General features: G+C 41.1%; 1 protein-coding gene across 4 annotated transcripts in view; it reads left to right on the top strand.

Annotated features, from left to right (window-relative positions):
* LOC111236310 (septin-9-like) overlaps window positions 1–24,718 on the top strand; it is a 57,632-nt gene that overhangs the window by 18,423 nt on the left and 14,491 nt on the right. For 2 of the 4 annotated variants that reach the window (XM_022764995.1, XM_022764994.1), the window contains exon 3: window positions 22,690–22,875. In XM_022764995.1, coding sequence (XP_022620716.1) covers window positions 22,690–22,875 — 186 coding nt within the window. Of the gene's footprint in view, window positions 1–11,548; window positions 11,584–21,853; window positions 21,970–22,689; window positions 22,876–24,718 lie in introns of those variants that run through there. The other 2 variants (XM_022764997.1, XM_022764996.1) reach the window with 2 other exon arrangements.

A 24,718-nucleotide genomic window follows, 5' to 3' on the forward strand; every position in this document is an offset into this window, starting at 1 on the left:
TCTTTCATATGTTTCCATATGGCTGTCAACATGTCACGAGTCTATTTGATAAGCTGCCTTCCTGCCCATTCAGTTTTTCCAGGAGGAAATGACATCACACATCATTTTTACACACACACACACACACACACACACACACACACACACACACACACACACACACACACACACACACACACACACACACACACACGTAGAGTATCCTGTGCATCCTTGTGTTCCTTCCGTGTTCTGTCAGCGTGATTGTTTTCCCTGCTGTGTGACCTCACTGCAGTGCACTTCCTCTCTCTGGGGTCATGTGATCTGCGCCGGTCAGCTTCCTAGCCAATATCCTTCTGTACTTTGATCTAGGCGTCACAGAGAGTAAGATACACTGGGGTGTTGATGTGGGAGGGCAGTGTGAAATGAGATCAGGACACACATACACAGAATGTAAAGTGAACTGCAGTTGGTGGTAGATCACTGAGTGACACATTTACTTTTGGACATGAGATTAACACATGTTGCCAATTTATTACATTTATGTGTACCAAAACTACATTGTCTGCAGCATGAGATGCCCTCAGTGTCCTCAATATATACAGCGCTTTGAATATATATTGGATCTTGTGTGAAAGTCATCTTTATAAACTCATTTTACGAGCACTTCCTAAATGTATTCCATTTGAGTTCTAGTCACAGACTGAAGGTTTCCAAAGATAGTGAATACGTCAAGCTGAATTACAGAGAAATGTGTATAAAATGATGCACAAGGCATCCTGAATTTTCCATTTTGTATAATGTGAAGCCATAAAATAGATTTTAATATTTGGCTCAATTTAACTGTGACATAGCTTCAAGTGCTGGCAGACCTACAAGAATCCACAGTATATGTTATGACTTTAAATGGATGTGATAAGTGATGTTAAATTGCTGAAGCATATTCAAGGAAAATGACAAAGAAAAACCCGACCATTAGGTTCACTTCAGGCTGTAGACACTAGACTTGCTCTGATTTTTATCTGCTGTGCTCCTGTGTGTTCAGCCAGACGGGGAACCTTATCTTGACAGGCAGGCCTGCTGCTCATCAATCCATCAAACACTGCAGAACCAGCTCTATCTAACATCTCTAGACAGAAAAGCGAAGACCACCTGTGGTCAGAAATAGCAAATTTTCTTATCACTTGTCAGGCCAGCTTTCAAATTTAAGAAACTTTGTCTCACATGGATTTCCAGCCCCTTTCCCTCCCCTTTACCTAGAAGCAGAATGACAAGGATTAATATGCAAAATAAATGACAAAATAACTGGACTTGTGTCCTTTTTTACATTGTTATATTGGAGCATGGAAACAAAGAGTTGCTCTCATTTTAACACAGAAGAGAGACCTCACTTATACAGTAACTAGACTCTAGAGGGGTCATTAGATAGAGAGGCTGACCATAAATAGTGTAGTTATCACTGGGATAATGCCAACTGGTAGGTTATCACCGGGGTCACATGCAGTAACCTCATTGAGTAACTCCCTTATTGTTTTATTGTGATAAGGGAGAAAAAAAAAGACGTTTAAATAACAGTAAATGGTTTGTCTTTCCATCTCAGCTGGATGTTACAGCACTAAAAAAAAAAGAAGAAAGGAAATCAAGGGTATACATGGTGCTGCTTTCAGCTTTGTGTATTTAAAGGGTGCTACTGAGAAGTCACTTCATGTGGTGCCATTGTGTCCTGTGTTCCTGTTGTGATGGTAAAGAACAAAAGAGATTATCCTCATGTCAGCTGAGCAGATGCTATACGCTCAACTGTAATTTATCCTTATGCTGCCTAAATGAACAGATTATCTTGTAGTACATTTGTTTTCCCTAATTGAGGTGTAGTCATTATGGAAGAAGGAGCAAGAGAAGCCATTTGTCTCTTATTTGGGTTGACCTTCTGAAAGTGGCAGGGAGGGGCCAGTTGAGGGCAGCGGGTGATTTGTCTCTGCCTGTCCATAGGTCGGAAAGGGGCACATACACATACACATACACACACACACACACACACACACACACACATACACACTACATACTACACACTTTCTTCATCTCAAATTTTTGTCCTGCTTTTGTTGTGTCTCTTCGACACACCTACACAAGCGCGCGCACACACACACACACACACACACAGGCACCCTCAGGCAGAGGCATATCCGAGGTCAGTCCTCTCCCAGTGTAATTACTCTGGACTGATCCCAGACCATTACTCAGTATGACCTGCTGGCTAATTACCCAGGGAAAAAAGAGAGAGGCAAAGAAAAGGAAAGCGAGATTTTGCCGACATGCTTTGGAGGAGGGGGGGGGGTCTGCTGACTAAGAATAACATCATTGTGAAGTTTCATACGTGGCTGCAATATGAGGCTGAGCAGTAGTCATACATGTTAAAATGTACTCAAAACAATCCCAGGGCTTTAATCTCTAATCAGACAACATGATCATTTCAGCAGTGTTTTATGGAATGACACATTTAGAGCACTCTTGTTATGGTTGGGCAATAATTCAATATTATCATTTATTGACTTTCAGCACAATCATGTTGTGATAACACAATCTCATCATGCTATTGGGCTACGCATTTCTCTTGTCTAAATTAATGTTCCCAAGCAAGCTGTAATTAAATAAAAGAAAATTGGATATTGAAGTTTTATGTTTTACTCAAATGAAGAGCTTGGACTCATGTGATACATAACAGTGAAACAGTGTTTATTGTTTTGAAGTTCAGTCTGATAATCTTATGTGATTTTTGGATCATTATTAATATTGCAATAATTACTTCCACCATAACACCTGGGCCTGTTCTGTGTCACATGCAGTAATGTGGAACATACTGTACCTTGCTCAAAGACCATTTCACAGAACCACTGTTACTGTTATGTACAATGAATGAACTTGTGACATTCTGGCTGTGGAAAGGACTCCACTGCAATCACTCTCAAATACTAAAAGCCCAAGTATTACTGATTCAGAATCAGAGTCACACCCACTTTTCTACATCAAGGCCCATTACCTTGTACATCACCTGATTTATGTCTGCTCTTGCTTGATGAAGACAGTCTCCGCAGACAAGGGGCAACATCGATATCCTTGTAATATTTTGCAGCTAGATATGCATCTTTGTCATAAACTCATGGTTCATCATAGTATCAAAGTATAATTATGCAAGATTCAATCATGTAGCTTTTTTCTCAAATCTAATTTATCTTTCTCTTAAGACATGCCATATAATGTGCAGTTTTGCTCACTTGAAATCAGCAAGCCTCTAAACTGCTACGTCTGTTTGTTTGTTTTTCAGTTCAAAAATGTCCTACAGTGATAACAGTGACAAGCGTCACTTCTCATTAACTTGACTATGACCACACACCATGGGTGTGCTCCCTAAAGAAGCCACTAGGAGGCAGTGTGTGACAGGTTAAAGCTTGTAAGACACTCAACCTGGATGGCAGGTGAAATAAACCTGTATATCCTCTTTTCCAAGGCCACATTCATTTACAAATGCAACTAAAAATGAATGCTGTAGATTGAGCTTAATAAAACCGCCTCAAACAACTCCAGGGCCTGAAGTGAAGCACAGTGGTTTAATTGCTACAGAAATGAATCAACATGCAGATGTCAGGCTTTTTCCTGTTCATCTGATAAAAGTTTTAATACACCAATATATCATTAGGATAGGCGCACATTCGAAACAATGTCATGCAGCCTTTTGAAGTGTGTGTGCGAATACTAACAAAGCTGGACATAAAAGGGAAGGGGAGGAGGATGGAGGGGCAGCCCCTCTGCCCCAGATAAATAGACACACAGACACACACACATACTACACACACACTGAGTTCCCCTCTCCCCAGATAAGCTTTCGGAAGTTGGAGTTTACATTGAGCATCTGGGGGAAGTCAAGGGTTAAAGAAGTTTCCCACCACTGCAGAAAGACCTTTGTCCTTTTTTGTCATCTTGCCAAATCCCACATCTGCAGTAAACGCCTGCTCTTCTATCACTTTCTCCTTCATGCTGTGATGCTGACACATTCTGACACATTCTAACTTTATGTACACGTAAAAGCACATACATTCAAGCCCCCCACTTCCTCTCGGACTGGGAACATAACTTTTGGCAGAATGATAACACTTTGTCTCCCAGAGGGACTTTAACTCTTTACATACACACACACACACACACACACACACACACACACACACACACACACACACACACACACGTTGAACTTTTCTCCATCTCCATTTGATAAATAGCAAATAGTAGGATACGGGCTATCACAGTTTGATGAAGTAAACTGAGATAACGTTTTACTCTCAGCTGACACTATCTTCATTTATCTGGGCCGTGTCCGGGTGAATCCTGTCTCTTGTTTATCCAGATATGAGACTCTGCTGCGGCTCCTTTTTCTAAGACACTGATGGGAAAATCATGTCTCTTATCTTGGCCATGAAAATGAAAGAGGAATGATGAAGAAGCCTCAGTCATGTTGGGCCACGAGATGGAAAAAACACCATGCCACCATGTGTGAGCAATTTTTTTTTTTTTCTTTCTGTATCATTAATTAAACATAGCCAGTAGCCAGTTCAGTTCAATTCAGTTCAATTCAATTCAGTTCAATTGAAGAAACTTTACTTGTCTCCAGGGGGCAATTTAAAAGGCGCTTGAGTAAACATAAAAAACACACAAAAAAGGCATAAAAACACAAGCAGTGTAAAACAAACTGCACACATTAAAACAATGACATGAAAAACCTGAGTGCAAAAACAATAACCTGTAATTTTATGATAATGAGAATGACATGGGAGAATGACATTACTGTGCAAATAACTGTACATTTTGATAAAAAAATAAATTAGCTGTATGAGAAGATAATCTGTGCAATAAAAACCTGTGTTACATATAGACAGTACGGGTGCATATTTGGCATATGAGGTATATTAGCATGGACAAATAACTAGATAGTATAGGGCTAATGTAAATGTATTACCATATCAAACAGACTTGCAAGGCAACTGTTTCTCCTTGATGACCATGGAATTTTGACATATTCACAATTTTGAATTTGGTGAGTGAGTGAGTTAGATGACTTGGTAAAACTGTCTTCGGCTCTATTTGACCATCTGCAAAGTGACGGGTTTATATTTACACCCAGAGCGGTTCTAATGTAGAAGAATGGTTCATGTGAGGTCAGTTGTTCTCCACATTCTCTGCTAATGATGTTTGGCCCACTTGTTGGCTGATACAGGACATACTGGAAAAACAATAATTGTTTTCTGTCTGTGTGTGTGTGTTTGTTTGTGTGTGTACAGACAGATGGCCATGTGTGCTACAATCCTGCCATCTGCTGAAATGAGTAGATGAGAGTAGATGAGGGGGCAGTGGGATTCATGTGTGAGGGTGTGTGTCTGTCTGAAGTTGGCATGTGTGGAATATGAAAAATGAGCGGGTGTAGCCTTGTCCCTTATGTTACACCATCTACAACTGAACTGCAGTAGCGTGTTTGTCCTACTCTACGATGATACAGTAGCTTTTAGCCCTGTGACATCAGGCTGAAGCTGAAGTACACAGTATCTTGACTATCACTTTATTCACCATCTCTTCCCTCTTTGTGGAACAGATCAGAAATATGTTGCAGGGTTGTTAATCAAATGAGGATAAAGCCAGTCTAACTAGCTTATGCAGATTCTTCAGCAAAAAAAGCTAATCACAACAGAACTTCTTACAGCAGCCAAAAAAGCCTGGCCTAACTGTGTTTAGTAGATTTGTTTTATCAAATGGAACTTAAGACAATGTGCATTCAAAACAAAAATTTCACTCCAGCAGGACCATAGTGTTACCAAGTTAACGGGCCACTGAGCTGTGTAGTTCAGTGTAGTTTGAGTGCCATTTACAGTCTTTCTAGGCTGTCAGCTCTACACATGTGAAATTCAACTGAAGAAATCTCATCTCTATTTCAGTGGTGAAGAACTGCAGCGTTTAAGCAGCTCTTTGTTTAAAAAAAAAAAAAAAAAAAAAAAAAAAATCTTGGTATTTTACTTTTCAACTTAGAATTCAGTAACAGTTCAATGCAGGCAAGTAATGCATACCTTTTCTGGTGTTATTCCTTCATTTCGTTTATGCTTAAATACCCTCACCTTTCTCTCCCCACAGAATAATGTTTGCCAAGCGAACTTTGTACACATGTGCTGCTTAGGTAACTCACAGCCTTTACTGAATCGTTAAGTCTTAACTTTGCAATAATTGGCACTGACTTTAAAAACAGTGCCGATCTGTGACTGGATCTTATGCTATAACTGAGATCTGCAGTAATGATTTGGGGATTTAGAGAACATGAATGCAGCTTTGGGGGTTTATAGGCAATGAGTGTAGCTTCCTCGAGGAACACCATCATCTGAAAAACCGTAGCAATGCAGCTTGGAGTAGCTTCAGGTGAACTTTCACCCTCAGCTTCGATGGTGCAAAGTGCTTTGTGATGCACAGCAGAACTGTAGACATTAAAATCAGATGGAGGAAACACACACACAACTGAAGATTTAGGAGAAAGGGTAAGTTGCTACAGATGAGTTACTCTGTGTTACCTAATGTAAAAGAAAAAAATCAAAATGTTGTGGCCTTGTAAACAAATTTTAAATGTAACACCACATGACCAGTTCACAAAGATGATGGTTCATGATCGTTACAAGCATGAAAATCCTCTCTCTGTCTCTATCTGCTTCCCTGTCTCTGCACATGGAAGGTTTCTATTATAGATAATTAGCACCATAACTTGGTTATATGTTTTTGGAAGACATGCAGCAACCGCACAATGGGTTTAATCACAGAGCTCCTTCCGCCGTCTCTTCATTTTTGGAGTGGAGTCATCCTTGTCCCTCGCCCCCACACATCCACGGAGGGGCCAGGGATTCCCCAGAAGGCCGATCCCATGGAGTCGCTGTGTTTATTGTTCATCAGGGAAGGCTTCGACTCCAGAACGGCAGAAATAGACGGTACATGTTGGTGTGTCTGCATCAGGAAGCGTAGTCAGTCACATTAGCTCTTGTTCATCTTCACACCCAAACATTTATTTAACATTGAAGTTGAACAGCGGCTGCCATTTAGACAACACCTAGAGGCTGGGAAATATTTTACAAGACGCTTTCTGTCCTCATCAGAGATTTTTTTTTTCTTTTTAAACTCTACAAGAGAAAGAGGAAAGCTGAGAGAAGAAATGGCTTCTACTTGCAGTGAGACATACAACAACCACGAGATGGAAAATCTTTGTGAGTATCTGCTTGGCTGTCTATTGTGTCTGTGGGAGAGCTTGGATTGTTTTAGTCTATCACACTGCAAAGGCAGGAGGGACGACTGGTTTCCATTAAGGCCAATCAAGTTGAGGCATGGTGTATCTTCTCCAGATAGGGATGTGGGAAATGGAGGCACTGAAAACATCCCAAGATGCTGGTTGAATATTTTTCTTGATTGTTATTTTATTGCAAACCTCATTGTTTAGTTGAAACACATCTGCGCAGGAGACGGTATTCTGCACGTCCTCCGAAAATGCTTGTTTCATTCTCTCGAGTTGAAGGAACAGCTTCTTGCCTGGTTTATTTTGAAAGAAGACAATGCTTTTATAGAAAACACGGCTTTGTTCGAGCATATGGTACTTGAAAGTGGCAAAGGCTACTCCTGCTCTTTCTTTCTATGTCCTTAGTGCCAGCTCTCAGCATTAAGCAGTCCAGCTGAGAAAGCTTTGGTGGCTTAAAATAGACAAAAAGACACCGTAGGCAAACACTTCCCCATAAACAAATGCTAAGACCACAAAATCTGACCAGTTTATCTTCTTTGCGGTCAGTATTATATAAACAGCAAGGACATTTGACTCTGCTAGTGCAGTAAAAGTTGATGAAAAAGCAAACGCTTGCCTGAGTTATTGTAACCCTGTGTAGAAATGTGCAAGTCTGAGGAATAAACCAAGAGGACTGAAGTATTTTACTGTCAACATGTGAAGCACCTGGAGATGAATCCATCTGTATTGTTAATGTATGTTCAGTGATTTCAACCAGAAGGGGAGGTTGAGTCTTGGAGGCCACTTAAGGGTGTTGAGATAATTCATCCCCTCATCACACACATGCTGTCTCCATTTGTACCACAGGGGAGCAGAGCAACCGCAGCAAAAGAAACACAACAGGAAGTCTCCAACAGACCAGATATCTTCCCTGTAGATATACAGGCCAAGCCAGATGTTCTTCCTCTTTCCCCTTCTCCCTCCTGCTCCCTACTCTTCCAACCATCCCCAACCCTATTCCCACCCCCCGCCTCCTCCTCATCCTCCTAAACTTTATCTTTTTTCCCCCTTTGCCTCTTCTCTCCCTTCCTTCTCCTCGCTTTCAGCCTTTCTTTCAGCTCCCAGCCTCCCTCAGGGAGGACGTGTCACTGAGTCACTCGGTCCGCTGAGTCATGGAGGTGGCTCTTTTAATAAGCTCCATATGTGCTCTACCCTGATTGGGTGGCCTTCAGCAATCAACCCTGACCTCTGGGCCAATCACAGAGTTTCCTCAATGGGTCACTCGGCATGCCAGTCATCACTGCGTATTAGTCTTCAGTTACCTCTTCAGACCGCATGATTTGAAATAACTAAATGTTGAAATCTGTTTTGAACCAAAATGGCTACTGTGTTTCAAAAGAAAAAATAACACAACTAAAATCCCTTAATTTGAGCTTTGCAGAACAGCAGTAAGCACATGACTTCAATTTAAAAAACCAGACTCCTGGTAAAACTGATATGTGCCAGTATATGCTTGTTTTTAAATGAGTGTAGCTGAAAATCGTCCATGAGATGCACACAAACACACACTCTCATTGCGTGCCTCCTGCCTTACACAGTTAATCGCGAAGCTTGGATTCTAATTGAATTCATTTGCCATAAATTTTTTGCTCAAAGCTGCTTTTTAGGCTCTTTGCAGGAGTAATAAAATAATGCTAATACGACATCCACTTTGATCTTTAGTTCCCACAGGAGGAAATGGCAACTTCTGACACTGGTGGGTCATGGGTTTCATACTGACAGGGTTGTTTGTTTAGTGACAGCTATATGTAAAATGTTTCTTTTGATCTAAAGAGATATACAGAGGAAATGTATCTTTGCCAAGAACCCCAGAAAAGCTGTTAATCAATTTTGCAGGACAGTAAAGACATTAACTTTCTGTCCTTTTTCCACACAGGACATTGACCTGTGTCAGATGTAAGATATTGATCTCCTTTGAGACAAGGTCCACTGCTTGACTTGATTGAATTTCTACAATGACTCTATGGATAACAATAGCAGCTGTATATTGACAAACGAGAGCAGTGATAGCTGATACTACTGCATGATTTTTCAATAGCACGACAGATTCCTAAATGGAAAGTCATAAGCACAATGAATATGTTTCAACAGTGTACACCACAGATGACCTGATATACGCACTAATAGATGCATTCATGCCTCTGTGCATTCACTCTCACAACAAAATCACAGCAAAACATGAGTTTCAGTTCCAGCTTTGACAGGAAGGAAACATTTGTGCTGAATGTTATGAAAACCTCTTCCAGGCTGTATGCTAATGGAAAAAGAAAAGTTGAGCCATATCAACAGAGGAACAAATTAATCACCCCCTTGTTCCAGTCAGTAAAGGTCAAATCCATTTTATAACTACCATCTTTATCCAATCTTAAAATCTATTCTAAGAAAACATCTTTTCACATGTCGACTACATTAGCATTTTGCAGTAAGCTAGCTGGCTGTGATAAATGTGAATCTCTCTGTTGTGGGTGAACTGGGACACAGGAAGCACAGCAGAGCGATGCAGATTTCCAGAGAACATTTGGGTTTTGGAACCACCATCATCTGTTTTGCAGCCAGTACTAACTTCAGTGCAGCTTGATTCACTCAAGTCGTTACATGACTATTTCATTTTGCTGTAAGCAGAGTGGTGGCGGGTCAAAACAGGCTGATGAAAATAGAGGAAGCACAGCAACTGCAGCACAGAGCACAAAAAACCACTGATGACATTTGCCTATGTTTGTGTTTTAGTCAGGGACTCTTCTCTCTGAAGGAGGATCTCTGGAAGCAGTAGCTTGAAATTTTGGTAAAAATTTGTTTTCTTTACTTGGTGAGATTTAGATGAGAAGGCTCTCATATTTGTCTGGTAAATATATGGCTGTACAGCCAGCAGCTGGTTAGCTTAGCACAACCTCTGGAAAAAGGGTAACACATAGCCTTGCTCTGTGTAAAGCTAACTAAATCTGCCTGCCAGCACCTGTAAAGCTCATTGATTAACACGTCATATTGTGTTTGTTTAATCAGTAACAAAAAAAAGCATCAAAATGACATTTTTTTTTACCAAACTATTTACTGTAGCAGTCGCATCCTGAGGTCGCCTGACAGTCGCTGCCCCCAGCCAACAAATAGTCACAGGACACAGCCCCCATAAAACTACAAGTTGTTTGTAGTGTCTTAATTAGTGAGCTCTAGAGATTTTTTTTTTTTTACTTTAAAGAGAGCTGCTATAAGAGTGAAATTGTTTTTTTTAACGTAAGTTAAACACGGGTTTACTGTGTTTGGATCAAACGTTGCCCGTCATCTTGACTGCATATGTTTGGTGATTGCAGTGTTTGGGTGATTCTGTTGTCAGCTGTGAGGAAAACCCAGAACATGTTGGACTGTTTTATTCCCTCTCATCGCACCCACTTTGCTTACACTAGGCTAGCTGTTTCCCCCTGCTTACAGACTTTAGGCTGAGCTAAGCTAAGCTAAGCCTGCCAGCTCTAGCTTCCTATTTAGTGTCCAGCAAGTGGTTTTAATCTTATGATCTAACTCTGCAAGAAAATGGATGAGCATATTTCCCAAAATGTCAAATTATTCCATGTTTCTTTTTTAACTGTAATGTTAGATATGTTCTGTGTTAGTCATGGATTTAGTTACGAGTCAACCACAGTTTTGAGGGATGGAGACTTGTGTGTGTTTGCCAGAGAGAAAGAGAGAGTGAGCCCCAGTGGATTCAAGGAGAGAGATGACTAAATGTTTTACACACACGTACATGCACACATGATCTAATGCCCTCCTCTGTAAAACAAAGCAGTGGGAGTGAGTGAGCAGATGGACACACACAAGGACATGGAAGTGAGGAGGATATTGCCTCTTGTCTTGTGCAAACACTAAAGCTCTCTCTCTCTCTCTCTATCTCTCTCTCTCACACACACAGACACACAGGAAATAACGAAAAACAAATGTTCCTGTATTTTGCCACAAACACACTCTCCCACTGTCTTTCATTTTGATTAAACTGCACACGCACACACAGCTTTTCCTCTTGTGGGTTTACTTAATAGCACGTGGTTTGAGATAGCCTTCTATATCCACAATGTTCTCCATTCACTTTCTCTGAATGAGGGGTGTGGCTGACAAATGCCTTCCTAGCCACTTGGGATGGTGGTCACATGACCTTGCTGTGGGCGTGGCCAGGGGAGCAGCAGCAGCCCAGCCTCACCAGCTGGAGCTGTGATTGAGAGAGGAAGAGAGAGTGGGAGAGGAAGAGGGAGAAGAGAAGGAGAGGAAAGGGTTGGGTGAGTTGTCGATTTTTGTGATTGCGCCGTGTGCTTTTCTGTCTTGCTGTGAGAGCTGTGAATGATTTTAGAGGGAAGAGAAAGGGGCAGAATAAGTGTTTTCGGGGGTGGTGGGTGGGGGGGCAGAAACAGATATGGATTGGTGCTTTGAGGCTGCTGGTGTCAAAGTTAGTTTACCAGGTGTCTCGTGTGCTGTCTAGAAAATGAAGTGTTGAGGCTGAGAGGTGGACAGTGAGTGTGTTGTTGGCAGGAGTTCTGTAGAGAACTCTTAATTTAGTGTGCAGGTCTTGTGCTTTCTTATTTCTCTTATTTTTTTTCCTCTCTATCCTTTCCCTTTCTCATTGTTCAGCCATCAGTGAGAGTTTGGGGGGTCAATTCTACCACTCTACCCCCTCCTTCCTCTCTCCACACACCCCACCTCTTTTCTTTCTCCCTTTCCCTCCCATTGTGTCTTCAGCTCTGGAGCATGCATGGATAATCAATCTGCCATAATGGAACAGAGAGCTAACCAATCAGGATCACCCGTATTACTCTTTAAGTTCTCGGTTCTCCAGGGCTCTCACTAGTCATGTTTCCTCCTTTAGCCTCAGCTCCTGTCACATCAGCTAGAGTTTCCAGGCTGACTTTGATCCAGTGCAGTGGATTAGCCAGGCACTGATGGAGCCAAGCTGTTTGGACATGATTTAATTTTGACAATCCCTTGTGCCTTCTCTCCAGAGAGTTTGTTGCCAAGTTCAAGAAGAGTTGAAGAGATGAACAGGTCATACTTTCAGTTTGAGTTTTGCTCTTCCACGGGGAATATTATGAACTTTTCTCCTAGCTCCTCTGGTGGTGGGAGGAAAATTAGGTTGTGGTTTAGTCACTCAGCTTTTATTTTGTGTCCCAGAGGCCAGCAAAACCAGCAATATCAGTTATCTTCAATGTTTTCAGTGCGTCACATGGTCTAGTTTCACCCAGTTTGCAGTAACATTGGTTGAATAGTTGCTTTGTTGGATACTTCACCCAAAAACTCTGTGAACTCACTAAAGAAACACAAGAAAACAGATACTGAAGCAATGAATGTTTTTCTGCTCCTTTTTCTGTCTAGTCATATGGAGGTATTATCAGAGATGTTCTAGATAAATCCTTGCTTTGCACCAGTTGCGTTATACTTGACAAGGAAAGTGTTGCATTTGACCTTGCACATTGAGGCTACTGCATGAATAAATCGCACTTGGGTGCCACCCTCAAGTCACTGTGTCATAATAACAACAGAGTGTAATTTGAACCAAGCAATTAATTTGGATTGATTTTCCCACAGTTTTCAGCCCGCTGTGTCGGTGTCATGAAGCTTAGCTGACAATGCTTCTGAATCTTCAAATTCTTATTGCTGCCTCATATCTGATTCACATAAAGCATTATTACAATATGCTCCACAATAGGTGCCAGTTAAAGCCACTCAGCCATTGCTTGCATGTTGCTAATAAGATTAGCTCGCTGATAATAAGTAATTCAGTCATCAAAGATAAACACTTCATTAGGATTGTTTGGGGCCAGCAGCATGAAAACATTCACACAGAGGTTTTTTTTTTCTTGTTGTAATTAAAAGTTTGATATTATATAACTAGTCCTGTCAGAGATATAACATTGTGTTGCAGGTGCACGCAAAGATTTCAAACCTGATTCTTCAAAGGTAAAGCCTCTCTTGTATACAGGTAACTTGTTGTTCCCATCATGTTGGACTCTTCAGTACTTCTGGCCCCTATTTTTCACCAAAGAATTTGCCCTGAAGGGAGCAGAGCTGAGAGGAGAAGAGGCATACACTTGTTTTACAGTAAACAAGCAGACTGTTTGTCTGAAAATATTCTTTCCCATGTTACAATATCTAGCTAATTGTATCCATGTGTTCACAGTAGAATCTATAATGGACTCGTCTTATTTTCATGTTCCATCAGCAAGTGAATAGTGTGGTTATATTTTTGTTTGTGGTTTTAGTCTTTCTGTAAAATGCAATAGGAAGTCAAACATAACAAACCTCTGCCTGTAACCATGTCTTGGACTGAGTAACAGTCTAGATGCCCACAGTGGGAGGATGTTTTCTGTTCTACATGTATGTCACGGATGGGAGGAAGTGAGACATGTCACGTCTTGTCAGGGGTGATAGGTTGTGGGCCTGCCACTGCTGGGGGGGTTGGAGGAGAGGAGAGGGTGGAATATGCCAGTTTGTGGCGGTCTCTTCTACAGCGCTGTGGCAGTGTTATGCCTTGAGGCATTATGGCTCATCTGTCACTTTGTTTTGGATTTTGGGGTGATAATTGGAAACTACAGAATCTATTTCACAACCACCTCATGTTTGTTTGCATTGCAGTCGATCCCCAGCCTGCAAACTGTCACACATATATTTAATAGTATAATAACTTTCTTCATAGGAGTATTGAAATATGGACAACTTGATACAAAGGATTGGATCACTTACTCTAGTTTCTCTTGAGTTTCTTGTGCTGGTGTTTGCACTTGAAATTAACAGTATGGAAGCATTTTGGTAATTAGTCAAGAAACTTATTTTATTCTTACTATTTGAAGAGCGTAAGACAGATGAGCAGTATTTTAATTGCATCTACATAAACACATCTACAAGCTGTTATACTCTCTTGCTGAGACCTCTAAACAGAGTCATTTGTTTTGTCCTTCTCAGAATACTATCTTGCATCTCAAACACCAGAAAGTGTTAAAAGTACAATGGTGAACTAATAAAGAGACCTAATTAACAATGCAATTTATATGCAACTTACTGGTGCAACTCAAAAAGAGCCAACTTCAAGAGCAGAAGTCAGCTCTCATGTCCTCTCATTAAGTGGTGCACAGCATCCATCGTTGAAATACTCAATCCAGCCAGCCCCTCTCCTAGTTAATGCTTGCTGGTCGTGTGATTTATAGCACCATGGGCTCCATTTGTTCTCTACCCTGTGCCAGCCCCCCCCCCCTTACTGCAGCTGTGGATGGGTTTGTGGCTGGAGCCTCCTAGTTCCCCTTCCATGTTTCTCAGAAATGTTTGGGCTTTGAGTTACGTCTGTGGTCAGTTAGCCTACAGTACTGAGAACAGCCCAGAACAGTGGGCTCTCACAATGATACTCAGCACCACAGCGACCTCCCCGCTGTGTTGGGCTTTACTTTCTCATTTCTTTTCAGTCTCTGCTTACAGCTATCATACCAAACTCTGCTCTCTCTTGTTGTGTTTTTCAGCTTGTCGCTGTTATTGTAGCATTTATCTCACGTCTCATCTGTCTCTGGTCATGCCCTCACTGACCCTCCACGCACAGCTCCTTCTCTCTAACTCTTCACACTCTTTCAATCTTTTTCGATGTGTTTTAGGACAGGTCATTATCTACACGACCAGAAGTTTCCATGTGTAGAGCTGTATTTCAACACCGAGCAGCACCATCTGCTTTGCTCCAGGTTAGGCCAGGGGTCACATTCTCAGTGGGTCGACACAAGGGACTAGAATGAAAGATGAAGTGGGCCAGTAGCATTCTTCAGACCTTTTCTGAAGTGCCGACGTCTGTTTGTGTCCGCTGTAGCTGTCATCGGCCTCGCCGAACCTCATCGTCTTACACGGCAGGGAGTTATTATGATGGAGAAACACGTCAGGATTTTTAATCTATGCGTTCCTTTGGTTTCAAAGCATGGATGGGGGGATTGAGTGAGAGGGATTTCCTCTTGGATGTACATGACAACCGAGTGAGAACTTCCTATATCCTCGCAGCTCCCCTCTGTCGACCTCACTCTGTCACTAGCTACTGTAAACACACCTTTATGTTATCTCCCTCTAACAGAACGCAGTGTAGCATTGAGCTAGTGGCCTGTGATCTTTTAAAAACATGCTTACACTTGACATTGAGCACCAGGCAGAAAAGGCAAATGCTTTTATAGAGATTTCAGAGAGAGAGCACACTTTGGGATTGTAGTCAGCCTATTATCAGCCCATTACAGGATATAGACAAAATAATGTTAACACCCCGTGGAAAGGAATTTAAAGCTGGTAGTAAATCACATTTTAGCTACTGCCACAATATTAACTGTTATACCATTTGGCCTATCATATCTATCTTGTCAGTTTAAACTTGTGACTGCTGTGTTTCCTGGCCAGTGCACCTGTGATGTGGGCATAACTGAAGTTTTGTCACTGTAGAGTACAGCCATCTATATGCTCTGTGTGACAGATTGTGCAACTTATTTTCACAGTTGAAGGCAAGCCACTATCGTCTCTTTTGTGTTCCACTATAGGTATTTGTGCCATTACTCATTATGTTGTAATTTTCCTGTATCCCAAGATGAGAGACAGTGTATTTTTCATTTGAGAATAAACAAAAAAAGCTCATTGTAGCTCACTGTACTCATAAAACTACTCATAAAAATTTCATATGATATTAAATTGTTCATATGTTAATCCTGTTTTCATCTGACACACTTAGGACTGTCAGTCAACTGCTGCCTTCTGCTTTCTGGTCCCTCCATCCATCTCTGCCAGACAGCAGCATAAAACTTTATGATGTCTTCCTCTTTAGAAGGAGCCACCAAAGGGCCAGTGGAAATGTCATCTCCGGTTGAGAGAGAGAGAGAGAGAGAGAGAGTGAGAGAGAGAGAGATAATGAAAATACAGGACAGTAAAAGAGAAGCACACTTAAATACACACATGCACAAGAAAAAAATGCAACTGACCCTCACCAGGTCAGAGATTCAGGAGTTTCACCTCATGGGAATCACATTAAAAATGTTGTTTCAAATAGCAGACAGTGTTTAAGAGCTGTAGTAACTGTACGAGTTAAAGTGAGTGAGTGGAAGAACAGACATGATACCTTTTTTTTTCCCCCAAATCTCAACCCCCCAAGGAGTGACTGGATAACTTCTGAACATATGCTTCGACAGACAGAAAGCAGGGATGGTAAGAAGGGAGAATACCAAGCACCTTATTTGACTTACAAAACGTAATTTAAGAGAAATCCCATTTGTCCAGGACATGTTATTTAAAAACTTAACTTGATTAAAAAAAAACTTATCAGTGATTTACCTGTAATTTGGGTTAAACTGTCATCAAAGGTAGTATTGTTCGCCAGATGTTAAAGGGGTTTTATTCATAGTAAACAACCTCACTCATGACCCACATTTCAGGGGAGTCAAAGGTGGATAAAAGACATTTCTTATCCTCAGTACAGGCTGAGTTTGTGATTAAGACTTGGACATGTTGTGAAGTTGGGACATTCCTGCTTCCATGCTTAATAAGTTTGCAAGGCTTGGTCTCTTTATCTGATTCCCGATTTTGGTATGCTGATATGTCTTAGTGCAACAAAGTTCAATTTTATGTGCCTTCCACAGAGACTGCGAGAAAATATCTTATTTTCCTTTAGGTCTCAATGCAACTATATCCTGCATGACAGCAGCAGGGTTTTCCAAACAGGTCATCACGGAGGTGGAGCAAAAACACTGTAAAAACAACATGGCAACATTTGTGAACTGAACTGTTTGAATACAGAACTGAAAACAAATTACAGTATGGTCAATTATGAAATCCTCCTACATAGACCAGTTCCTTCAGCACAGAATCTGTCATCAACTACACCATTTAAACAGTTTGGCTCATCAGGAGTAATTACACGTTGTACATGCCAATCATTTTACAATTTCTTTCTGTCTTTGTCTCTTTTACTCCCCGCTTCTCTCTCCTTTCTGCAGGATATTTACCAAACTGATATTGTCAGGGCCTGGGCTGGATTCAAACAATAACGTACAAAAACCTACTTTCTCACATAATTCAAAACAGGGAAGTGGTGATGTGGCATGTGTGGATTGATGGAAACTGAATTTTCTTTGGTTTTTAGGAGGTTTCTCAAGAATACAATGAAGGCTTTGTTTCTGGCATTGGCACGCTCAAGTTTCACTCAGTGAATATTAAATGTAGGATTGGATGTGATGTTCCTGATGGGATTTTAATGAAGGCCTTGAGAGGGGGGTGTTGAGTTATGTGTGAATCTAGAGTGGGTAGGCGATTCCCTGAAGGTTGTATCTGATCGAAGAGAGACGCTTTGTGTTAGTTTTCCAGGGGGGTTAGATTACTGGTCAGTTTAGGAAGAAACAGAGTGGCCTTGATGCTTTAGGATAATGGTTATTGATATCTGTCAGCTAAATGTTTACATGTTGCATACTTTTTGAAATATTAATATGATGTATTACTTTTTTTTGTGAAGGTTGAGGCCAGACAAGAATGCTGCTTGAAAGCCGTGTTGTATTTTTTGGTCTCCACTGAGCTTTGCTGGCGTTCAGGGATTACGCAACAATAAATTCTGTTGTATTCTGCTATAATGATTTCCAAGAAATGTGATAAGTTACTCTCTCACTTAAAGGGTGTACAGTCAATCACTTTTTTCCTGCCTAAGATAATGTAATGGTTTCAAGTGAAAGATTTATCATCACTGGATTTGTGCAGTTTTTCAGAAGCTTGTCCATTTTACAATACACCTAATGATGAATGAACAGTATTAATCCATATTCACTTATTTGACCTTACTGTGCAGCAGTACTGTACAATACATGATCATAAGGATGAAAAATGGCCTGCCTGTGGGAAAATAAGCAAAAGAATAATAGCTAATCTAAGGTATACTCCAGTCATTTAATACTGCACTCCAGGACTCGAGTCCAACTCGGGACCTGATTTTCAGGACTCATGACTCCACTCGGACTTGAGTACTGATGACTTGGACTTGGACACAAGCAAGGGGACTTAAGACTTGACCCAGTCTCAAGGTTTAGTGACTCAACTGCAACACTGGCACATCCTTAAAGTTGGGGGATTTGCAACAGATGAAAAAAAAGGTAAAAATTGAAGCAGCAGAGGTTGACATATCCCAAAAACACTGGATCCTACAATTCCCATAATGCAACACAACAATTCTCTCATGATTCTTTCAAACTCCTCACTCCAGGTTTGTAGAAAAGAAAGGATATATACTTCAAGCTCATGCTGACATAACCTGATGACATCACTGTGACATCATCAGGGTTATTTTCTCAGACTTAGTAAAGCTGCCTTCAGAGCCACAGAAAACATTCTGATGTTTTTCTAACTGTTTTCACAAGCTGAGTGGTAACCCTTGTGACGAGTAAACTCACATTCATGTGTAAAACTGGTGGGGTGCCCCTTTAAGCTACAAGCATTTCTAGTGTGGAAGTAAATGCTGTGGTTTTTATCTGCAGTGAAGCCCTTGGTGACAAACAGGAAACCAAACACCTACAATAACACTGACAAAACACACGACAGAAACTCATTTTTGAGCATGGCATGAGTGAAATACAAGCATTGTGAAGTAACAGCATTTTTCACCAGCTGTCTTGTCTTTCAGAGAATATTATCCTGCAGACCAAGGACAAGCAGCAATTTCATCTTCAGAAATGTAAGGATTCACATGTAAATGCCAGTGATAGAACTTGCAACAGCCCCCATTCAACAATAAGTGCCCTCATTTGAAGATAAAGTACCGGAGTCATCTCTTTGATGGGATCTATCCAATCATGCAAAGAAAAAGCCTGAACTCATCTCCATTCATTAAACAAAGCCCTCAAATCAGCTAATCCTGAAGTGCCGCTATTGCATGTCACGAGGTAAAAAAAAAAAAAAAAAAAAAAAAAAAAAAAAAAAAATCCTCTGCCTGGTGTATTTACTGGAATTTATCTTCACTTATAACAGCTGTTTGCAGTTTCATAAAGCTGTTTTCTTTTGCAGAGTGTGTATTGATGATGGGAGATAAGAGGCAGGCCAAATATTTTGATGTGTTTTCTCATTTAAGGGTCAGGAAGGTTCACAGATGCACCTGTTTGGTGCTGTGCACAGGTCAGGTTCCCATATTTTTCATTTGAATGAGCCGTGCTCCTCACTGGCTCGCTGTGGCTTTTTTTGGCTTCAGTTAAATTAAACACCGCTGTAAGAAGGAATTTTATTCCAGTGAAGTCTCACATGTCTGATACAATGTTCTATTTTGATGCATCCGCTGGGTCCGTCTGTGTCTTTGAGAGCAGTTTGGATTTAACGGCTGAGGCCACTGAGTCGGGATCTGAGTCATACTGTGCATCTCTGTTCATTTGTAATGAGATTACTCATACAGAAATGTAGTTGTTTGCAGTGGTAAAGGTTGTTAACCCTTTCTTTGTGGAATGTAATGAACGCAGATCTGAGTCATGAAGAGACACTTTAGTTATAGAGGTAGCTAATGTAAATGGTAGAGCTGTCACTCGGGTACATAAGGGACAATTGTGTGTAATAAAAAATGTTTTAAACCGCCATGAATGACATTTGCTAGTGACCAGCTTATCTTTAAGGGGTATGATAAGGAAGTAGTGCTGATAAAAATGGATTTCACGAGAAGGAGAAGTGAATATCAACACAGCAAGGTGGTTGTCAGGTTGGGCAAGATTTTGACCCTCCTGGCACTGCTTTTTGTTCTTCCCTTTTCCATTGCATGTGCGCATGTGTCTAACATTTGCTTGTTTTTGTTACTACGGTTATGTGCTTGCCTGCCACAGTGAGACTGTTGGTCTATTCTCAGAGAGGGGCCTTGTAAGCCGGCAGATGGCCTGTGGCTGGCGTGGTCAGGGTGCCCAGGAGGCAGTTTGGCTGCAGACCTGGAGTAGGTCATTAGAGCTCATTTACATTGTATTATTCAAGAGACTACTGATGCAATCAGTAGGAGTCAGTGCACAGTTAGCAAGCTGCTGCTTTGTGACACTGCAAACAATTCCCACAGGCTAAAGATGAGTCGATCCAAATACCTCAGGATTATTGTTTCACTTATAAGACGCAGCATTTTTGTGTCAGCTTTCTTGAGGACATAGCTGCAGCACTAAAGCAGCTCTAACCCACCGTGACGCGGTTTTCACAGAGGGTTCAGATTACAGCATGGATTGAACTGTCCCGAATGTTAGGATTGCTGTTATACTGATAAAATTGATGTCTTAGCATAAAGGGAAATTGCTCCTTTTGGATGTGGAAATTATCGTGCAAAGACAAAACCTATTATACTGAGCATTTACTGACTGATGATGGGATGGATTTTTCCCTCTTTTTTTTTTTCCTCAAGAGTTTAGCGATGTATTTATTGAGTTTTAGCCAAGCCACATGTGCTCCCACAGCACAGTTCATCATACTGTGTGGGAACTGAAGGTCGGGAGAGACTGACGGATACTGTCAAGACTGCTAAAGGTGTGGTACAGCCTTTCCTCATACATGCGGTCCAGATTTGTAGCTCTTGTGTCTTTTGTGGAACAGAGAAAAACGGTATTGAGTTCAGAGATGTCTAAACTGACTCATTAGTACTCCCATGAGTTTGGGATTTTTTGTGATGTGCAAGAGTGTAAGAGGGTGAGATTGTGATGTTTGTATGTAGTGCAATATATGCACGCTTATTGCTTTACGTTGTTTAATTAAGAGGTGGTTACACTGATTCTTCTGAATTATACCATCAGCTCTCATCCTCTGCCAGTGTGTCAATCTGTTTCTCTTTGGCATGTGTGTCTGTGTGTACAGCTCCTTAATGGAGTCTTGTGACACTTTTCCCAGGATAGTCACAGAGACCCAGAGGGGAAGGTTGTTTTTTTTTTTTTCTCCTTGTGAACAGTCTGTACATCATAGTTGTAATAAAAACTGGAAAATTGGTACTCGTAGCCAGATCATCTGTTTTACAACCTTTTACACTGTCTCTTCTACCTGGCTATATTTCACACTTTCCATCTCATCTATGGTCCCAGGAAGGCAAAACTCTGAGCAGGATGACTTAATGTGAGAAAATGTTCCACTGCCATGTGTGTTTCATTTGTACTCATATCACCAACAAGCACACTGTTGCAGAAACACGTTACAGACCGGCCGCTGCTGTATCATGCCAGGCAGACAAATCAAAAGCACAAAGGCTTCTATGTTCTTTACCAAAAGCTCGTGGTGATGCTGGTGTTTTCAACTCTCACATTTCTGTTAAAAATAATGCACCCAGAACAGAGCCTCTGTACCCGTCTGTGTGCAGGTTTCTCATCCAGAGAAAGATGAGGATACAGTCAGGATAACTGTGTCCATTCACCTTCAGGTGCATGCATCTGTGGTTTGTAGTGTCTGTGACTGCAAACTTCACACAGACACTACCACACGTTTCTGTCACAGCACAGGAAATGTTGTCTCCTCCTACATTAAGCGTGTGAGTCGTCTGCTGCTGCTGCAAGCACACACTAGCACATTTGGCAAAGTTGAGCTGTTTTTTTTTAGTTTGCCTGTTGCAGCGGTGCGTTGGCACACAGCCTTCGTCTTCTACCAACTGATCCTCCTTAAGTTGAAGTGATTTGTAGTTGGCAGCTCCTTCGCCCAACAAGGTCTGTCCTTTTTTTGTTTTCCTAATTCTTTTGTGATTATGACATTCATCTCTAGTCTACAGCTGCACTCTTCCACCTTGGCTTCAACTTCCACATCATTTGTTTCTGAAAAGTTTAAATTTCTTTTGTGGGCTGCTGGTTAAAATTTATGCAACATTAGGAAGCAGATGTGTGCCTGTTCTCATTTGATTTATTGGTTAGTTTTATAGTTGAGTGTATGTTTTGGAGTGAGGGTTTCTGGGAAAATAAGTATTGTTTATCGAACGGTTAGGAGAAAGTATATTTTGTTATTTTATGCACATGTGTGCACATCTGTCTCCCTGCTGGCAAAAGTTGGGTTTTTGGCAGACAGTCTAAATGACAGATTATCACCTTTCAGTGTCATCCTGTGTAAAGGCAAGCGTTCTCAAATGTGCGTTTTAAGTCTGGTATATCCTGTTTCACACAGGAAATGAATTTCTAAGATCGATATCTTCTGTAAGCTTCACACTGAATATGGTGTTCTCTGCAGTTAATATGATTTCATTTGCATTTGTGTACTGAATCATGCAGTTGCTTTTTGAAGCTACTGCTGCCATTTTTATTACCAACTTGATTGACTTAACAAATATCATTCTTGATGCATGCATATTGAACCTAAAATCATAACATAGAAAATGTATAACCTACATTAACATCTTTTTATTTCTTCCCCTTGTCTCTTTTCTTTGTATCCCTCAGGGTCAGAGGTCAATCTGAGCCACAGCAACATGTCTGAGTCCGTCAAGCCCAACCACCCCAGTCCACAAGGTAAGGGGGAGAAGACCCATGGCAGCGACTTCAGCTACGTGGGCATCGATGCCATCCTGGAGCAGATGAGGAGGAAGGCCATGAAGCAGGGTTTCGAGTTTAACATCATGGTTGTAGGTGAGTGTGACATGCACATCAACACATTCAATGTAATAAGATTGCCGTGAGAAGATTTTGTGGGAAAAAAAACACCAGCCCAGAGGACATGGCATACAAAGTCATACCATGTATAAACATATCATTCTTCAGAGAACAGGTGGTCGGTCACCTTACTGTATGAATGCAATAGAAAATCTGTGGTATGATGTAAAGATTAGTTTGAACTGCTAGCTTCTCATCCTGCCTGACCTTGAGCTTGACGTTGAGCTTGATTACACATTCATGTTAGATTTGGATAAAACTCTATCCTAAAATCTAAACTGACGCAGATGTATTCAGGAGGACTTGAAGCTGTAATTGCTTCCAAATGTCTTATGTTTACAACAGCTATTGAGTCAGTATTGAATTCAGAAAAAAAAAAATGAGATGGTAACCATTGGAAACATTTTCAGTTGAAGCTGCAACAACACAAAATGTAGAACAAAGCAAGCAGCAAGTTAAATTCATTCTGAAGGTGCTCTGCAATCCAGAATAAGTAACACAGTATGGAAGTCAGCGTTAAATGTGTACACACACACACACACACACACACACACACACACACACACACACACACACACACAGTTAACATCTCTTCTCACTGTCAGGATGTCATACACATACACAAAATGCTTACTGTGCAGATTCTCTGAACTGCAAAATACCTTTTCTTTCCTTTTCTTGGCCACTGCATCTCCACTTCTCCTGTGCAGCCAGAGAAAGCAGACAAATAAATGTTTGATTTTACTTCAGCTGTTCTATTAAGGCTCAGCCAGCATGGTTCCTCAACAAGCTCTTTTCTTTGTGTCCATGATGTAACAAACAAACACACGCACTTGAATGGATAAAAGGAGGCTGTCATGCTGAGAAAGTGGCGTAATGATGGCGATTACTTTGACGAGCCAGAGAACACACTCCTGAGGGAGCACTCACAAACACACTGCCAATTAGGTGCCACCGTCATGCACTTACATGTACACACAGACACACACACACATATCCATGAAGGCATCTCTGTACTTGCATGCAGGTGAGCACATGTGAAATAGAAACAAACCGTTGTACATATTATCCTCAGAGAAAGGAATGTCAACATGTGTTTCCATCAAACACTGAGATTTAGGTCCTCAGCAAAAATTATACTAATTATATTTTTTTAAGCCTTGGTGTTTGTTTTGTTTTTGTTCATATTGGCTTGCTGGTAGTTACTGTAGATTGCAGTCCCTGCAGGGTAAAGTTTTGTGCACACAGAGAGATGGCATGTTGGCACATCTCCACGGAGACGTCCCCTGACGTGATAAACATTGATTCGGTGCTTATGGACTGTAATGTAAGCCACAGATTTAGTGAGAAAGTGAAGACAGTTCAGCATGACTTATTCGTGAGAATAAAAACGCCCGAATGAAACGACAGTCTCTTTAATCTTGGTCTGCATCTCAGTTTCCATCACTGTTGCAGGCGAAGAGCACATTCCCGCATAACGCTGACATGTATCCACTTGTAGAGCTCCGACACCTCAAGGACAAATGAAACTTGTGTCATTAGATGATATATAACACTGTGTTGTGAAATAACACTCTCACACTGTGTAGACAGGAGTAGAATACAATGCAAGTTTACAATGGAGAAGAGCCATGATGAGTTTAAACCAATATGAAGTTATTTTTATTTGCTACAGGCAAGTTTGATAGACAGTACTTTAGCATCATCTCAAGTCGTTCTGGCTCATGTGTTTGCAAACACCACACTGGAGTCATATTTCTGACTGTGAAGCCAATGTTGACCTGCCTTTTGCACTTGGTCCGTGACATCCTGAGAAAAA

The sequence above is a fragment of the Seriola dumerili genome, unplaced genomic scaffold, assembly GCF_002260705.1.
Source record: "Seriola dumerili isolate Sdu_G_001 unplaced genomic scaffold, Sdu_1.0 BDQW01000621.1, whole genome shotgun sequence".
NCBI classification, from domain to species: Eukaryota; Metazoa; Chordata; class Actinopteri; order Carangiformes; family Carangidae; genus Seriola; species Seriola dumerili.